Source organism: Anguilla rostrata, chromosome 7 (genome assembly GCF_018555375.3).
Source record: "Anguilla rostrata isolate EN2019 chromosome 7, ASM1855537v3, whole genome shotgun sequence".
NCBI classification, from domain to species: Eukaryota; Metazoa; Chordata; class Actinopteri; order Anguilliformes; family Anguillidae; genus Anguilla; species Anguilla rostrata.
This window is the reverse complement of record NC_057939.1, coordinates 49,746,208-49,763,454: the sequence shown is the minus strand read 5'-3', so window position 1 is coordinate 49,763,454 and position 17,247 is coordinate 49,746,208. Positions and strand designations below refer to the sequence as shown.

At 48.8% G+C, this 17,247-nt stretch overlaps 1 protein-coding gene across 4 annotated transcripts in view; it reads right to left on the bottom strand.

Annotated features, from left to right (window-relative positions):
* The window catches only part of LOC135259941 (lysine-specific demethylase 4C-like), a 128,263-nt gene that overhangs the window by 99,113 nt on the left and 11,903 nt on the right, over nt 1–17,247 (bottom strand). For all 4 annotated transcript variants that reach the window (XM_064344906.1, XM_064344904.1, XM_064344902.1 and 1 more), the window contains exons 4-5: nt 12,919–13,022; nt 7,525–7,662 (exon numbers count right to left, since the gene is read on the bottom strand). In XM_064344906.1, the coding sequence (XP_064200976.1) occupies nt 7,525–7,662; nt 12,919–13,022 (242 nt within the window). The remainder of the gene's footprint in view (nt 1–7,524; nt 7,663–12,918; nt 13,023–17,247) is intronic.

The following is a 17,247-nucleotide window of genomic DNA, read 5'->3' as shown; positions in this document are numbered from 1 at the left end:
AGGCAACAGTGGGGAGAACACCTTCAGATGTGACCCCAAACAGTCAGGCAGAAAAGGCAAATTTTCATTTTCCGGGCTGTCGGCTTTCTGATACGGAGCAAATGAACGCGGCGGCAAACAAATCTATCAAATCCTGCATCAAAACAACCCCGCTGTATCTGGGTGACCGGGGGGATGCAGGCGGGGGGGGGGGGGGGGCGCAGGGGGAGGGATGGGGGGCGGTGTCACACTGGTAGTCTGTTCCTTTCTTCCACCCTGCTGACTGTGAAAACCTCCTGGAGTGAGAGCACTTCCACTGCAGGCAGGGGGGGGGGGCTAATTGCAGACTTATGACCAGAGGAGGTAAATTAATGGCAGAGAACACCCCCATCACCCCACCCGACCCCCCCCCCCCACTGTTCACCTCCAGAGTAAGCCACATGCAGAGTGTTTTATCGATCCGGGGGCTGGACCAGGAGGGGTGAGAGAAGCAGAGAAGACAGAGGATTGGAAGAATTTTGTGATTGACATGGTGATGGACCAATCAAGCTCAAATGTTTTAGAGAAACAGGGGGGGTGCATGTGAAAGAGCGAGAGGGCTCATGAGACAGGCTGGGGGGGGGGGGTCGACGTTCTGCGATTAGCGCACAACACCATGCCGCTAGAAACTTCGGAAGCGGAAACATCCCAACGACGCGTCTTCCCCCCCCGTTTATTTTCCTCCCCAGCGCTGATGACTAGCGATCAGGCGCTGGCCCCCGCGTGCGAGAACGCTCGACCCACAACAACCCGCTTCAAAAAGCCGCCTTTTTTCCCGCTCTGCGATCCCGTCTGTAGGGTCAGGCACGAGGCGCGGGCGCTAAGGAGGGGGCGGGGCTTGGAGAAAGGTCAACGGAAATCATCACAGCAGAAGCACCACCACACAGACACAGGTCACAGCTTCCGTATGCGAAGGGATATACACGACAGTTCAGTTCGGTGAGCATCGCGTACGGGAGAGAGTGCGGAGCGCGAGAGAGAGAAAAAAGTTGAAAATGTCAATTTCATGCTGCTTAGATTTTGATTAAGGGCCTAATGGACACCTGCCTGAAACCTAACACTTTAATCACTGTCATTTCAACCCTTCTTCATCCGGGCTCACTGGAGCCTACACCATATCTACCATGAAAGCAATTAAGGAAATGTGCGATCGGAGGAATCTGGGAAACGGGTCTAGCGTGAAGCTCACCTTGCCTGACCTCAAAGTCAAAATCATCGCTTTGACAAATGTGCTTACGGTACCGTCAACCAACAGACATACACAAAAAAAACGCTTGCAGAAGTCATTCGAACCATCATACGCGGTAGATCACTGCGATCAAAGACACATATTTACTGCAACGCGGGTAAGATTACCAGGTTTGTGCTAGAAGGGGGGGGGGGGGTCTTTGAACCAATCACGCTAAAGATGGGCGGAGTTTACAACACCATGGAAACTGAGAGGTTAGAGTCTGCGATGAAGGGGGAGGTCTAAACTGCGAGGACAGAGTTCCTGTAGCAGATGATTACTGTTCATCGTCCTCTTTCAGCTCGTCTACTCTAGTCTGAAAACGATACTGTCTCCACCGTTTCAGGCCGCAGACAAACCCGATTTGTCCCCGAATTCCCCGAATTTAACTGCCTGAGTTAATTTTGTCAGAACCACCTAGGAGACCCTTATTTTTTATTTATTTTTTTATTAGTATTACTTCTGCTTTACAGCTGTCATAAAACTCGGGACTTTCAGGCTGCCCTGCCGAACGCTGTAAAGGCAGAAACAGCCGCAGCCACATTTTCAATTAGCCTGCCAGGTCAAACATGGCAAATATTGGCCTTTAATCGGCCAAGGCATCTAGGGAGCGCAGTTTTCTTTTCTTTTCTTTTTTTACTCCCCACTTTTCTGCTTCTGCTCCATCGGCGGAAGGACGTTACCGAACGCTGAAGCAGCACAGAAAGCGGGGCGTGTTCCGCAAACATTTACGTTCGCCCACCACGCATTGTGAATATCTTTACCGCGCGATGCAGCTACTGCTAACTAGCCAACAGCTCAATATGGCAGTATGTGTCAAATCATTTGCTTTTTGGAAAGCCAGCACAGCATGTGAACCTGGTCAAATCCCTATCACTGAATAACAGACACTTCCATAGTCTTTCATTGCATAGTATGCTGCGTATCGTCTAATTTCAGTCACTCCTTAGAGCATACACCATAATGCAAAGAATTGCAGCAGTCCCACACACACTGTTTATGGAAGCAGTTAACTGTGTACAATGTACATCATATTCATAATCTTAGGGTTCACGAGACCTCACTGACCTATCTCAACCTAGCATGCAAACATAATTAATAATTAAATTCAACTCAACTTTATTGTCCCCTTCTTTGCCTCACAGACTCAACACACATTAAAATAAAGAGCGGCATCAGGAGGGTGAAGAAGGAACGCCTGCAGGAAACGGGCCTTTTCAATTGTTCCTGTGTCACATACAGCGCTCGTACCTTGAATGACGCCATTGGCTACAACGGGCAAACTCACTGATGGAAACCACGGCGATTTCCTGGCTGTGACTCATCAGTTTAAAAGCAGAGGAGCGCAGAGGCATGGAGCGTTTTTGCGAGCTACAGGCCAGGCGTCATGACTCAGCGTCACTCAGTTTGGCGTTGTGAACCCGCGTACACGCTGTTCCCCCACACGCACAGTCTAGTGACCCCACATAAACTGCGCAGGCATGCACAGTCTACTGAATCCATGTAAACTGTGCTCACACACAGTCTATCGAACCTGTGTACGTCTGTGATCGCACACATTCTATTGAACACATGTATGCTGTGCTCGCAAACACAGTCTACTGTACACACGTATGCTGTGCTCAAATACACAGTCTACTGAACATATGTACGCTGTGCTCGCACACACAGTCTACTTTACTGAACACACGCATGCTGTGCTCGCACACACAGTCTACTGTACTGAACACACGTACGCTGTGCTCAGACGCACAGTCTACTGTACTGAACACACATACGCTGTGCTCGCACACACAGTCTACTGCACTGAACACACGTACGCTGTGCTCGCATACACAGTCTACTTTACTGAACACACATACGCTGTGCTCGCACACACAGTCTACTGCACTGAACACACGTACGCTGTGCTCGCATACACAGTCTACTTTACTGAACACACATACGCTGTGCTCGCATACACAGTCTACTTTACTGAACACACATACGCTGTGCTCAGACGCACAGTCCACTGTACTGAACACACGTACGCTGTGCTCAGACGCACAGGAGAGCTAAGCTCCTCGTGCTGTTATTTATCATTAGACTCGTCCAAATTGCACCTGCTCTTCCACATATGGTCATCCTGGCAGCGGCGCCTGGGAGGCCTCGCGGCACCAATCGCTCTCCGAAGCGGAACCGCGCACGCGGGCCCCGCCGCCGCAGATTAGTCACGGCGGCCCGGGGAAGATCGCCGTGCCAACCGCTGACATCAGAGCGGAGGCGGGGAGGCGGATAGAAACGGGCCGGGGGGCAGGTCCGAGAGGAGACGCGGGCCTGCGGCAGGAGCCTCGGCCCTGGAGACCGCGGCATCCGTAGCGACAGCAGTAGCGCAGTCCACCTCTCCCCCCTGGCCCATCTTGGTAAGTCGTTAAGTTCAAAGCGCGTTAATCTCCCACGCCTCCCCTCCCACTTCAGGCAGTAAAGCGGACCGCACGCTAAGGCTTTAGGACGCCCGCATGGCAGCCAGAGCCCCGGGTCACCCGTTCCCATAATGCAGTCTGTTTTTAGCTCTGGCGCCCATTCACAGGGTACGTCTGCTGCATTCAACAATGTCTCCAGGGCAACGAGCGCTAGTGCTAGTTTGAGGAAACTTAAGCCACCTGTTGTGTAGCTGCTGCAGTAGCCTACAGCTAACGACCAGCCGTGTGCATGAATCATACTTTAACTTTACGCTCTGAAAAGTTACCTCGCTCGGAGGCGATTCAGGGCTAAATGTTCACTGCGTAGCGCTCTGTCCACGAATGAACACTTGTGATTCATTTTACTGCTGCGAATCTTTACAATGCGAGACTCTCCAGTTGCAGCTGCTATCATATGTGGTGTGTTGTTTTTATGAAGTGCATCATAAGTTGAAGAGAGTTCACCTTAAAACGAAGGTAATTTATTCACTTTCTCACAACAGATACACTTTTGTTTTACTCAGTAATGATAGTTCTCTATGACATATTGTTTTCAGATTTTATAAGCCCATTCTAAAAGGAATGAAAGATCCACCAAAGGTTCTGCTTCAAAATCTCTTTGAAAAGCCAACAAATAAAAATAAAAAATAACCATAAAATATAACCATAAATTATGTTGTTTTCATGAGAAACTAGGTTGGCAAAGGAGTCACATTTATGAAAAAGAAAATGAGTCACAATCATTTTTATGGGGAGCTATCCCTTGTAAACTTGTCAAGGTGACTGACATGTTATGCGCCAGTTTTGGTTCTTACAAATTTAGAAAAAAAAATCTTGAATATTTGAACATTCTGATGGATAGAGAAGTTAAACTCTAGGGTAGTATCAACAAATGCATAAAAACCCAGGGAAAGAAAAAGATCGGTTATTTACAAATCTTTCTGCGTTACAGTGGACAGTGAGGTTCCAGACTCTGTAGCAGTGTGAAATGCCTGAATGACTGGTGGGCAGTTTTAAAATTATTCTTAAATGAGTTATTCTTTTAGGCTCTACATTTCCCCCAGTTTGTGCTAGGTGTGTGTGTGTGGTTAAAGCGCCAAGCGATGAAATAAACACACAAACAGCATGAGCTCTTGAAGGCTTCACCAAATACCCAGAATGCCATTTAAAAAGGTTCATTTAAAAGACTCATTGTGACTTTATGGAGGCTCCTGAGCGATGCAAGTCACATAAACGATGTCAGAAAGTGTCCGATTTAACGGGTAACCACCGCCTAAATCCTCAGAGTCTGACTGGAATGGTGTTTTGATGCTTGCGCCAAGCTGTTCGTCAACGTAAAGTCAAACCAAAAAGCAAAAAGAAGTTAAAAGCAACCGTAAAACTCCAGTAGTGACTAATCTGAAAGAATAATACCCGATAAACGTATTCATTCATTAAAAGATCCCTTTTGTTTGCTCACGTGTAGTTGTTCTTCTGGGTATTGAGCACCAATCTGTTCCCCTTTATAAGAGTGTGGCTGAAGAATGTCAGGTGTTCCTTTTATTTCAGGTGACCGCATTACTGCACGGTACAGTCCAACGTCGCAATGCAAACTGATTTAGAGTTACCAGAAGTGTACTGTCTTGTTTCAAACCACAAACACCAAAATATTCTTCATTGTCTACAAAAACTGTCCGAGCCAGTCTAAAACATTCATTTAAACTGAAGCAATATCAAAAAATGAACTCAAGAAAGTGAAATATCCCTCAAGCCAGGGACCCCAAACTCAAATCCAGGAGGGCCGCTGTGTCTGTTGGCTTCTGATGTGTTCCTGCTCTTAAGTGCTTAATTGAAGACACTGATTGGCTAAAGATTCTGTACACACCCTGTTTCAAAGGCCTAAATTGGCACGAAAGGAAAATCACAAAAGCCAGGACAGACAGCGGCCCTGGAGTTTGGGACCCTTGCTTTAAGCGCAGAGCCCCGCTGCCGGCAGACTAGCGCGGGACGCTCTTCAGAAGCTCCTTATCGCACTCCCCTCCAGCTAGCGACGGCGCGGCCCGCGCCAAAAGGGACAGGAAAACAAAAACAAAAAGCCATCCGTCAGAAATCCGGTCGCAACTGCAGTTATCTCCAAACGGGGGTACTCAGCGCCAAAACGGGGGAGCGGGACAAAAGGACGGGGTCCCCCGGGGGGGCAGGCGGGATTAAAGACGGGCGTGTGCGTGCGCAGCCAGGGGCCCCTCGAGGGCCCCGCGAGGGCCCCGTTTGTTTCCGCCGTTCGTCCAGACAAAGCGGCGTCTGAATCCCGGCCAGCCAGGTGGGTTTAGAGAATTACCGACAGAAAAAAGCCGCCAGAGAAAGAAGCTGGCAAAGGAAAGCCATCAGCTGCTGCCGAGAGAGAGAGAGAGAGAGAGCGAGAGAGAGGAAACGAGGCTCGACTGAAAGCAGAACGCGGCGGAGGAGGAGGAAGACTCTACTCGCGGCCTTTCCCACCATCCACCACGGGATGACAAAACGGAGAGACGAAGCCGTTTGGGGACGGGAAAGTAAAACAAACGCCTAATGGATCAGCTGCTTCACCCGCATCCCTTCTCTGATTGGCCGCCTGTACCTGGGGAATCTATGCCACGCCCCCCCAACCATGCAGTCACGCATTCACTGGCCTGGAGCAGGACTGTCACTGTGACAAGCAGAACTGAAGCATTTCTTTTACAATAAACCACACCAAAGGACATTAAAGCATAACAATACACAATGACCATCAAGGCCTGCCATTTACCTGCAATCTAGAGAGCACCAGCACTGCCTCTACGTACATGCAGTTGTCCAATGATGGAGCACTTAAGAACGTAAGAACACATCAGGAGCATCTAGGCTACGCATGACCACAGAGTATCCAGTATAGACCAAGCCAGGACATCAACACCCACTGGTTTCCACTTCTACAACTCTTGCTCTCTGTGTCTGTTTATCAGTTTGCTTCTTATTCTGTCTTCTTTTAATTTTCTCCTTTATTACTGTTTATCATGATGGCCTGAAACCATTCAATGAACACAGACCCAAGCGCGCACACACACACACACACACGCACACACACACACACGCACAGACTCATCAAGAGACATCCGGCAAGCTCAGAAATAATAACGAACAGAGAACCCATCTGTCACACGCTCGATAATTTACCTTGACTTTAATCAGAACTGGGGGCGGCGAGGGGAGTGGGGGGGGGGGGGGGCGTGGGCGCTGTCGCTTGCCCCCAAATGAGGTGGCAGCTCAGGTTCAAGGCTTATTGAGTATGTAAAGACCGGGCTAGGCACGCGGCGAGCGACAGGGACGCGTGTGGCCTGTGAGAGCCGGTGTGATGCACAGTACGGCTGAACCACACCACACCACGCCACCCGCTGAAAGTGCAGAACAGCTCCGCTCATTTAGACACAAGAGCCCCCACCCCCCAGTCACAGGGTTTCTGTGCGCTGCAGGAATGCAGATCCAGCAGTGTTCTGGGTCCCATTTCACATTCAGTGGCGCTAATACAGGTGTTATTACACAGTAATTACAGAGGTAACTGTAATGTAACTACACTGGACATATGTTGTATTTTACTTACACATGCAAACATCTGTCTTGTAACATTTGGAATCAACAGGTTTATATAATCGTGAGGAAAAGGACAAATTCCATTTGTAACCTTGGAAAAACGTTTTGACTGCAGTACAGACAACAACTGAAATATAGTTGTGCCACTGTAATTACAATGTAATCACGAGCATGCACATAAGGTAAAGTGGGACCGCGTGCTGCTTTTCCAAACAGGTGGGAACCGGAGTGACTCTGTCCAGCCGGCACACTCACCTGCTTGGCGACTTTCCCGTAATCGATCCACCGGATGCTGGCGAAGTTTGTGGACTCGGCGCAGTTGAAGCCGTGGTTGAATCCGGCATGGTAGCCGTAGGGAAAGGTGATCATGAACTCACCGGCCTCCTGGGTGATCTGAAACATTAAAAAACACGAAGAAGGTTTCTGAGTACAGAGGTCAAAGTTCAAACAAAAACAGCCCACAAACAGGAAAAAAGAAAAAATAATAAAAATTTTTTTAAAAAAATCAATCAACAAATGGTATCATCTTTCATTTCACTCTGGAATTATAAAATAAAAATCTGGAAATGTATTTTTAATATGCATTCAACTGTTTCTCAGAAGCCAGATGATCTAGAAACAGGAAGTGACCAAAACAAGATTCTTTTGTAATTTTTAGGACCAAACAACAAATCAACAATGTCATTTTCTTTCAAACGACTGTGTAATACCAGCATAAATAAATGATTATGAAATCTTTTAGTATTTATGCGTTAATCACATCTTTTCTACACCGGTTCAGTTTCACTCATCAGATAAACAATGATCCCAAATTCAGAAGTGAATTAATCCAGTGTTACTCTGCAGCCTGAAAGCCCTCCGTCGATGTTCCCCCCCCACTCCCCCGCCCACACTCGAACCCGGGCTCGGAGCTGCTCAATCTAATTACTGAGCCCGATAGCCATCTCTCCCCGACGCTGCTTATCGGACTGTCTGGAAAAAGGCTTAACACATCAAAAAATACGCTTTCTGTGTTCATAACAGGCTGAGCGTGTGCGCAGGAGAGTTTAACCTTTCTTTGAGCCGGGAACAAGACGCAGAAGGACACCAAACAGGACAAAAGCCTGGCGCTGCAGTCATGCAGGACTTTATGCAGATATATGTGTGTGGTATGTGTGTGTGTGTGTGTGTATATGTGAGTCTCGGTGTTTCTGTGCGTGTGTGTATGTGTCTCAGAGTGTATGTCTCTGATGCAGATATATGTGTGTGGTGTGTGTGTGTGTGTGTATGTGTGTATACATGAGTCTGTGTGTATCCATGCGTGTGTGTGTGTGAGCGTGTGTGTTTAAGAGTGTCTGTCTCTGCACTTCACACAGGTGTCACTGTGATGAGGTTGCAACTGATCTCCAGCCCTACCCTTATCAGTCCTACCCCACAGCCTACCCCCCCCCCCCCCGCCCATCTCCCCGCTCCTCTGCCCCACCCCCCAGGTCCCTTAACCCCGCCCCTCACCAGCTGGAGCTGGGAGTGTCAGTGTGAAGGGGCCCTCTTCTCTTAGGTTCAGTGCAGCTCCCCCCCACCAGATGGCCAAACCCACCCATTCCCCCCCGCCATTCCCCCCCAACCCGGACCCTGAGCCTCATGACCGCACTCAAGCTGCGATACCCGCCAAGGTCTCCGGCAGGAAGTTGAGAGAACGAGGCGCCATCTCCCCAAAAATAGGCAGAGCTAGCGTCTGTCATCAGTGACTCACTGACCCCAGCCCACCGTTTCTGTTCTGCCGCGGAGAGGAAAAGGCCCGCATTTAACCGGCTCAAACAGGGCGTCGACTGACAGCTCAGACTCCGCCCATTACGGGGTTTATGAACCCTAGGAGCGCGCCACTCCATCTTAAAAACTTTAGCCTGTCGATTTCAGCTCTGTCGCTAACAGTAACTCCGTTTCTCCTCCTCGGTGTGACGTAGGCAGACTGCTCTCACTCTTGGGCCATCAGGAGATAACTCGATGCAATGCCCTTTACTCAGAACCCTAATCTCTCCCCGAGGCAGGCACCGCACCCTGAAAAAGCAGTCACAAGCAAACTTCAGGGAATTCCCTGCACGATGTGTACTGTACACACAATCAACAAGAAAGACATTCTTTTTTCCTTTTTATTTTCTCTCCTTTCATGATGAAAAGGAGAGAAAATAAAAGGGGGGGGGGGCGCGGGGTATCCCAGAGGCACTGTCCCAGTAACGTCCTGTCCCGGCGTTCCGAGCCCCTCGCCGCGGTACGCGAAGGAGCGGTTAGCGCGCGGATAATCACGCGCGGAGTGAGCGGGGAGAAAGGAGTCAGCCTGCCCTTGAACACAGAGCTCTGTAGCGTAGCGCTCCTCATCCCCCCCCCGCCCCAACCACCACCAGTTACCCCCCCTCTTTAAATCAGCACCCCACCCCCCAACGCCTCAACCCCCGCCCCCCGCCCCCCCCCCCCCATCCCGGAGTAACCCACAATATCATAACGCAATTAAGCGAGGCTAAAACGGGGAGCCGGCTAACCCGCGCTGACGTTTGGGGCGACGGGGAGCGGGTCGGGCTCAGCGGCTCCCGCCGGCGCGGCGATCAGATACAAGCGCTACTTAATTATCTCCTGAACAGCGGCGGGGGGGGGGGGGAGCTCCAGCGCCCCGGGGGCACGCACAAAGAAAAAAAAACATTATTATTATAATAATAAAAAAGTCTGAGAAAAGATAAGCTTCGAGCGGAGAAGCGGCTCGATTTTTTTTTTTTTTTTGCTCGTCTGCTGCACAAACCCAGAGAAATATATATTTTTTAAAATAAAATGCGTTAGAGTAACGTTTGATTTTACATACAGCGTAAAACGTGTTGAAATAAATAAATAAATAAATAAATAAATAAGCGAATGGAATGAAGGACGTTCCCGCGGCAATGTCGCCAGGCCCCCGCTCGTTCATCACGCCGCTCGGCCCGGCCTTCCCATAAATCACCGGGCTTCAAGAGCGCCGCCGACAGATCCATTCGGACGAGCGTGCCGCTCTCGCGGAAAGGGTCCCGCCGAGATCTTCCTCGTGTCCGCTTCTGCCGTAACCAGGGGCGACCGGGAGCGGGCAGGCTACAGCGAGTGCTTAAGACAAAACATGCTCCCCAAATCAGAGTTCCCCTGATACTAAGGCAGGGGTGCACGACAAGGGCAAATCCTTTTCAGGATTTTGTGCCAACTTCTGCTCTTAATTATTTAATTGGCTCAATCATGTCTTGATCTGACACTTGTACAAGCACCAGCTAAAGGCAGCCGCAGCTGGCAAGTTTATCCAGAAGATTTTACTGTGCTCAAGTACAGGAGTCAATCAGCATAGTGTCTAGAGCAGTCAGAAAAGTCAAACTAAGGCAATTGGTTGGAACAAAAAGCAGGACGCAGACTTCCCCTCCAGGACCGGAGTCGAGCGCCCCTGTCCTAAGGGCTCAGCTCTGGCCTGCCTCCCGGAGGCCAGCGTTCTGAGGAGAAAGTTTCACACAGGTCGGGTCTGTCAGAGATCCGCTTTTTACGCCTCACCTCCCCCGTCCTGCCCGCGGCCGGTCTTAACCAGACCGGACAGGCTCAGTCAGACGGGCTCGGCAACCGTATCCACGGCAAACCGAAGTTCATCTGAAAGGGGCGGGGCTACAGAGCCATCACCGTTGACACGTCACTTTCCACAGTTGTCTCCGGTTAAAAATGAACCGGCGAATCGGAACGGACCGCTGAACGGGCTCATGCATCAGCTCGGTCGGCCGCGTCCCCTGGAACTCTGGGTAGTTAGGGCGGATCTGATCCGCCGCTCGCTAAACGAACCGCGCCCACACGTTTTATATCACGACGCGACCTTCCAGACGGGTGCGTTCGAGGTGGTAAAAGCGGTCGGTCCGTCCCGGTCGATGTCACAGACAGACTCGAGAGACGACGGAGACCCATCAAATCGGTCCCACCAGTCGGCCCCTAAAACGCGATCAACGGAGACAGGGCAATACATTACCCCGCGTTACCAGACGCTCTTATCCAGAGTGACTCGCTACGCGACCCAACGCCAGGGCACCGGCGTGAGATGTGAGCGTCTGTCTCGATCAGCCCCCGCGGAGCAGCGGTACCGATGACCCACGGGCTCCAGGGGGTCCGTATATCATCGCTTTTTGTTTTTTTTTCCCAGCCACTGATGCATTGTGGTCTTTCGCGCCACGCGCCGACACCATCATTGATTCGTTATGTAAAAAGACACAGCCGAGAATAAAAAAAACCCCGGCTAGCAATTTGGGCTCGGCCTGCGCCGTGCCCTTTGAAACCGTCCGCGCGCTCGATAAAGATAAGCAAAGAACGCCGCTGAACCAAAATCTTTTTTTTTCCTGAACAATTTGTGTGAGTATAAAAGAATACAATTTTCCCATTTCTCAGCATAAAAAAATATCACAGAACCTGTATTGTTTACATTATACAGCCTTCTTTGCGCCTCTTTATCACGGGTGTGAACAGTTTTGGGCATTAAGGGCACTGTATATTACGTCAAAACATATTAGGAAACTCTTATTCTCTTGTGCAATATATAGCAGAACTAGATTATCTAAAAAAAACCCCACATAAAACTGAATTTTTCACAGTGGCATATTTATGTTCCCACCGGTACTGGCCGTTTACAGATTTACTCATTGGGACTTACAAAAAAAGGGGGGGAAAAATGCACTTTGATAAAAAGAAAAAAAAACGTTAATTGGGTAATTTTGGGCTGGAGTGCAGTCGTGACTTTGATCAATGGCTGATGAAATTCATTAGTGGAGCGGGGCAGTGCGTGAGCCTGCGTCTAATTGCATGCCAGTCTGTAAACCACCGGAGTAACTGACAGCTGCATGTGGCAGGTGTGTGTGTGTGTGTGTGTGTGTGTGTGTGCGTGTGTGTGCACGGGCTTGTGTGTGTACGCAAGAGGGCATATAAGAGCTGTGTGTGGGTAGCACACTTGACAAAACACACACACAGCACTAATGTTGAGATACCTAAATTACACTAAAACAAACTGAAGAACAGAGAGGAGAGGATAGGAAAGGAGAGGAGAGGAGGGGAGAGGAGAAGAGTGTAGAGGAGAGGAGAAGAGAGACGAGGAGTGGAGAGGAGGGGACAGAAGAGCAGTGGAGAGGAGAGGTGAGGAGAGGAGAGGAGAGGTGAGGAGAGAAGAGGAGAGGAGAGGAGCGGAGAGGAGTGGAAAGGAGAGGAGAGAAGAGGAGAGAAGAAGATGGGAGAGGAGAGGAGAGGAGTGGAGAGGAGTGGAAAGGAGAGAAGAGAAGAGGAGAGGAGTGGAAAGGAGAGAGGAGAAGAGGAGAGAAGAAGATGGGAGAGAAGAGGAAAGGAGAGAAGAGAAGAGGAGAGAAGAAGATGGGAGAGGAGTGGAGAGGAGAGGAGAGGAGAGAGGTTTGTCGTTGTCATCCCTCCTCTCCCCTGTTTGTCATTTCTCGGCCTGGATCCGCAGCTGGGCGATTTGAGGGCGCTCTTCCGGACTCTGGGCCGACACGAGCCCCGCGCGGCGCACACCCGCAGAAGGTCCCCCGTGCCCCCGAAGCACCGTAAAAATTAGTTCCACGCGAGCGGCTCCTGGCCACAGCTCCAGAGCTCAGGGGCCGAGTGTGGATCGATCCGGGAGGGGCACCGCACCTTGTCGAAGGGGATGCTGTACTTCTTCAGGATGGAGGGCGAGATCAGCGTCATCTTGTGGCGGAGGAAGGCTTCGCAGCTCTTGGAGCTGTTTGGGAAGAAGCCTGAGGAGGGAAATAAAAGCGCTGTAATTAAATAAACGCATTCATTTTTAGGACTGCTTTCAATGTAAATACTGTATATCAAGGGATGTACCAAACAGATTGTTTTTTTCAACCCCTGATTCTCCTTCATCCATAAAGAGTGGCCCCAAGTGGAAGAATAGCAACCCAACTATTTCCATCTTCATTTTGGGATATGTTTTTCCCTTCATCTAATGAATAGCGCACTCTCTTCTAAGTACCTTGCTGCCTACACTTGAAATTATATCACATAATATATGAGCAGGTATAAAGCATTCAGACATATTTTCTTTGTTAAATGCATAAAGCAATGCCCCTGATTAAAAGTGCTAGCAAATTAAATCAGCCAGAGCTGATTTGTCGTTTCTGCATATTGCATAATGTGGATGCCTCACACAACAAACTACGGTACCCATAATTCACTGCAGGCCACCCTACATCAAGCAAACGCAGGGCCAGGATTTGCATGCCTGCATCCTGCACGTCAGAAGACCGAACAACGGGCAGAGGAAAATCCTGTCCGGTTTTCCCATGTTTCCCCCAGCCGGCTAGCGGAACACAGGCGCGGCCTGCTAGCGACTGCCTCAACCGAGCGTCCTGCGGTTGGGGGGGGGGGGGGCTAGCCACCCAAAACGTCCTGTCCGTTACCCCCGGAGGAGACCCGGGAGCTTCATTAACTTTCACCGGAGCCTCGGCACGTTCCCTGCAAATTTGAGGACCCCCTCGGCGAGGGCCCACCGAATCTGTTCAACCCGCCGTACCCCCCCCATTAACATTCAACCCAATGCCTTCGGCAGGCTGGGGCCTGCCTGTCTGCTCCGTGTGTCTTCCCTTTTAACCAGCGCAATTAGAAATCTCTTTTACCGCCGCGCTCCGCGTTATTGATGTGGGCGAGAAAGCGTTCATAATTGCCCGCAAATAGGCAGTGTGGACAGTTTAACATTAAGAACTCAATCAGTTCCAACCCACTTTATTTTCCAGCCTCCCCCTGCATTTTCCAAGACCAACAGAAGAAAGAAAAAGGAGGAAGATAAAAAGAATGTGTGCACAACTGCATTTTCCATACGGGTCCTTCGGTCAGTGTGTGATTGGTAGTTCCTTTTTAGTACAGTATTACATGGTCAGAGCCTCTCACTCTCTTAGTACAGTACTACATAGTGAAAGCTCCTCACTCTTTCTTAGTATAGTACGACATGGTCACAACATCTTACTCACTCTGAGTACAGCACCACATGATCAAATCTTCTCTCTCTCTGTTAGTACAGTACTACATGGTCAAACCTCTCTCTGTTAGTACAGTATTACACAGTCAAAGCCTCTCTCTCAGTTAGTACAGTACTACATGGTCAAAGACTCTCTCTCTGTTAGTACAGTACTACACAGTCAAAGCCTCTCTCTCAGTTAGTACAGTACTACATGGTCAAAGCCTCTCTCTCAGTTAGTACAGTACTACATGGTCAAAGACTCTCTCTCTGTTAGTACAGTACTACGTGGTCAAAACCTCTCTTTCAGTTAGTACAGTACTTCATGATCAAAGCCTCTCACGGACATCTGGCCACCCTACCCAGATGACTGAAGAGATAAGATGAGACTTGTCTTCTTTTTCTTTTTTTTTTTTTTACATTCCAATAATTAGCATTTCCATTGAAGTCAGAGTCAGAGCGAAGATTGTGCCTTATCCAAGCAAGATACGGCTTTGTACCCCGCGTGCGATCGTCTTCGCTGGCGCGGATCACCCCTGGAACGGGGGGGGGGGGGGGTAATTGAAAAGCACGCAAAAGAAAGGCCGTGTGATTTCAGACAACGGCAGCCATTGTGTCGGAATCTTAATAGGGTTTATTCTGAAACCTGAGGTCAGGGTTCCAGCCTCATAAGACGCAGATAAGGCTTCTGGGATACGATTCAAAAGCACCTCCTTGGCAGCATTGTCTTTCATATTAATAACTGAGATATCTGCTTAATAATCGCATGGAAGCTTTATTAATCACCTCTGAACCCATTCTTGGGATGAGAGCCACACTGAAACCTGCCAGAGATTTCCAACATGGCGGAAATGACCGAGAGACAGGGAAGTGAAGTATTTAGTGGCTGAACTTTCACCTGTAAGATATGGTCAGAAATTTCATTCCCCGGAAAGAAAACCTCATTACATGATACAGATAAGTCGAAAGTCTGTAACCATGGTCCTTTGAAGATTCTTATATATTAGTACATATCATTTCAACATAATGAATTATATGGCAATGACAGAAGGAACCATGCGATATTTCACCCAGAGACACGATCACCATGACAGTACGGATCGTCCCCTGTGAAGTAGATGTTGAGGTCAGGACAGCAGAAATCACGGAAAACACCAGAGACCGTCGCTATAAAAAAAAAATCTCGGCGGAACGATGACGGCGTTCGTCTCGCCCAATGAGACGCCTTTCTTCCCGCCGTCACCCAGACAGTGCGCGACACCAAGCACATGGCCGAGAGTCGCAGACAGCCAAACAGCTGCTTCGGCTGCCTTACCTATTAACTTCCTGCTTCAAGCACCTGACCCGCCCATTACGGACCGCGACCCCAACATCTGTGCCTTCGAAAATAGCACGGCTGCGACGACTTCCGTCCGGCAAGAGCAGAAACAAAAAGTTCTGCGGGGGGGTTCTCCTCCAATTAGTTCTCATTTTCTCATCAACTTTTTTTTTTGGTAAAAACGGAGTAAAGCAAAAGAGATAAGAAGGAAGGTCGGAATAGGTTGAAAAGAAAAAGTTATAGTTCTTTAGTATCAAGAAGCTGTTGATCTCTGGGGGATTAAGATGCACAACCCCAAAGAGAAGCAGACTATTCAAAAGTACACAGACTCTGGGTATGTAATGAACGCATCCGTAGTCATAAAACTTTGGCTTTTCAAAACTGGCCTTAATTGCATCTTTGCGCTTGAGGATGCATCTTCTGAGGTTAAAAAGGCACTCTGCAATCCCTTGAAAGTAAAATCTCGCGCTTCACTAGTTTATCGTCCTTTTCTTTAGTAATTCTCTCGACAGTGGTCTCTAATCCTTCACGGTCTCGTCTTCGTTTGACTGAGAATGGAAACTTCCAGGCTTTTCTTTTCCGCGGGCACATTCGCTCTGATGTGGGTGCCAATGCCTTGGCCTGTGGCCCAGGGGAATAAGCTCGTCTGATGCTCAACAGCACTTCCTTTGCCTACCAGAAACTTCCGTCTTTTCCAGCAGTACGACTCACTTTGAGTCAGAAGATTTTTCACCCCTGATGTCTCTGGATGAAAAGGAAGTGCACAGATGACAGATAGATACAGTCTGAGCTGCTGGCCAGACAAAAAGGAGTATTAATGGATACCACACTTCTTCACACTTTTTCCCCTCTGGTTTTGACCAATTCTCCCCAGGGCACCTTGCAAGGTTAAGAAACAAATCAATAACAGGGAGAATTTCTTTCTTCTAGAACAAACTTTAAAGGTTTGAACACCGTGGCTGTGCTGGTGCTGGGAACGAGACTTCCCGAAATCCAAAATGGGTGGGGCAACTCAAATATCATCAACGGTGACTCATCAATTTCACTCGGTGATAGTGCACCTCATGGGTTCATACAATCTAAGCATTTAGTCTATCACAGCATTGTATGCTACTTAATATGATGTAAGCACCACCCATTACAGGGTAACTGCTTTACTCTCCAGTCGCTGAACTCAACTGCTATTGAGTATTGTGGCAGTTTTTCCTGGACTGTGAAATAATTTGGAATCGTACATTTCCCAGTTTGAATCATCTTCTGAACGCTCCCTGTAAGGAGTCACGAACAACCGCAGATTAATTTATTATTTATCATTTTTTTTCTGTTTCTGTTTTTATCACTCCCCCTCAAGACACCAAGGAAGAAAAATTACATTACTTTTTAAAATATTAAATATTGTAGATTATAACCATTATAGGTAAAGCTCTTGGCTAAAAGATTAAAGCATTCCAATTAGTTTCCTTTTCAGCTTTCCTGGTTTTGGTTTCACATTATTTTTTACTTTGCCTCTTGAGGACTAATCTCGAAGCTGAATCCTCCAATTTGTTTTGGCGAAGTGTTTAGCATATTTCCAATTGTTTAGGCTGACATCGCCACAGCGCCCGCTGAAAAGGTGGCTGAGGCCTCAGCAGGACCGCGCAGCGTGTTATTAATGAGCTGGTTCCAAACATGTGGCAGAAATCTACAA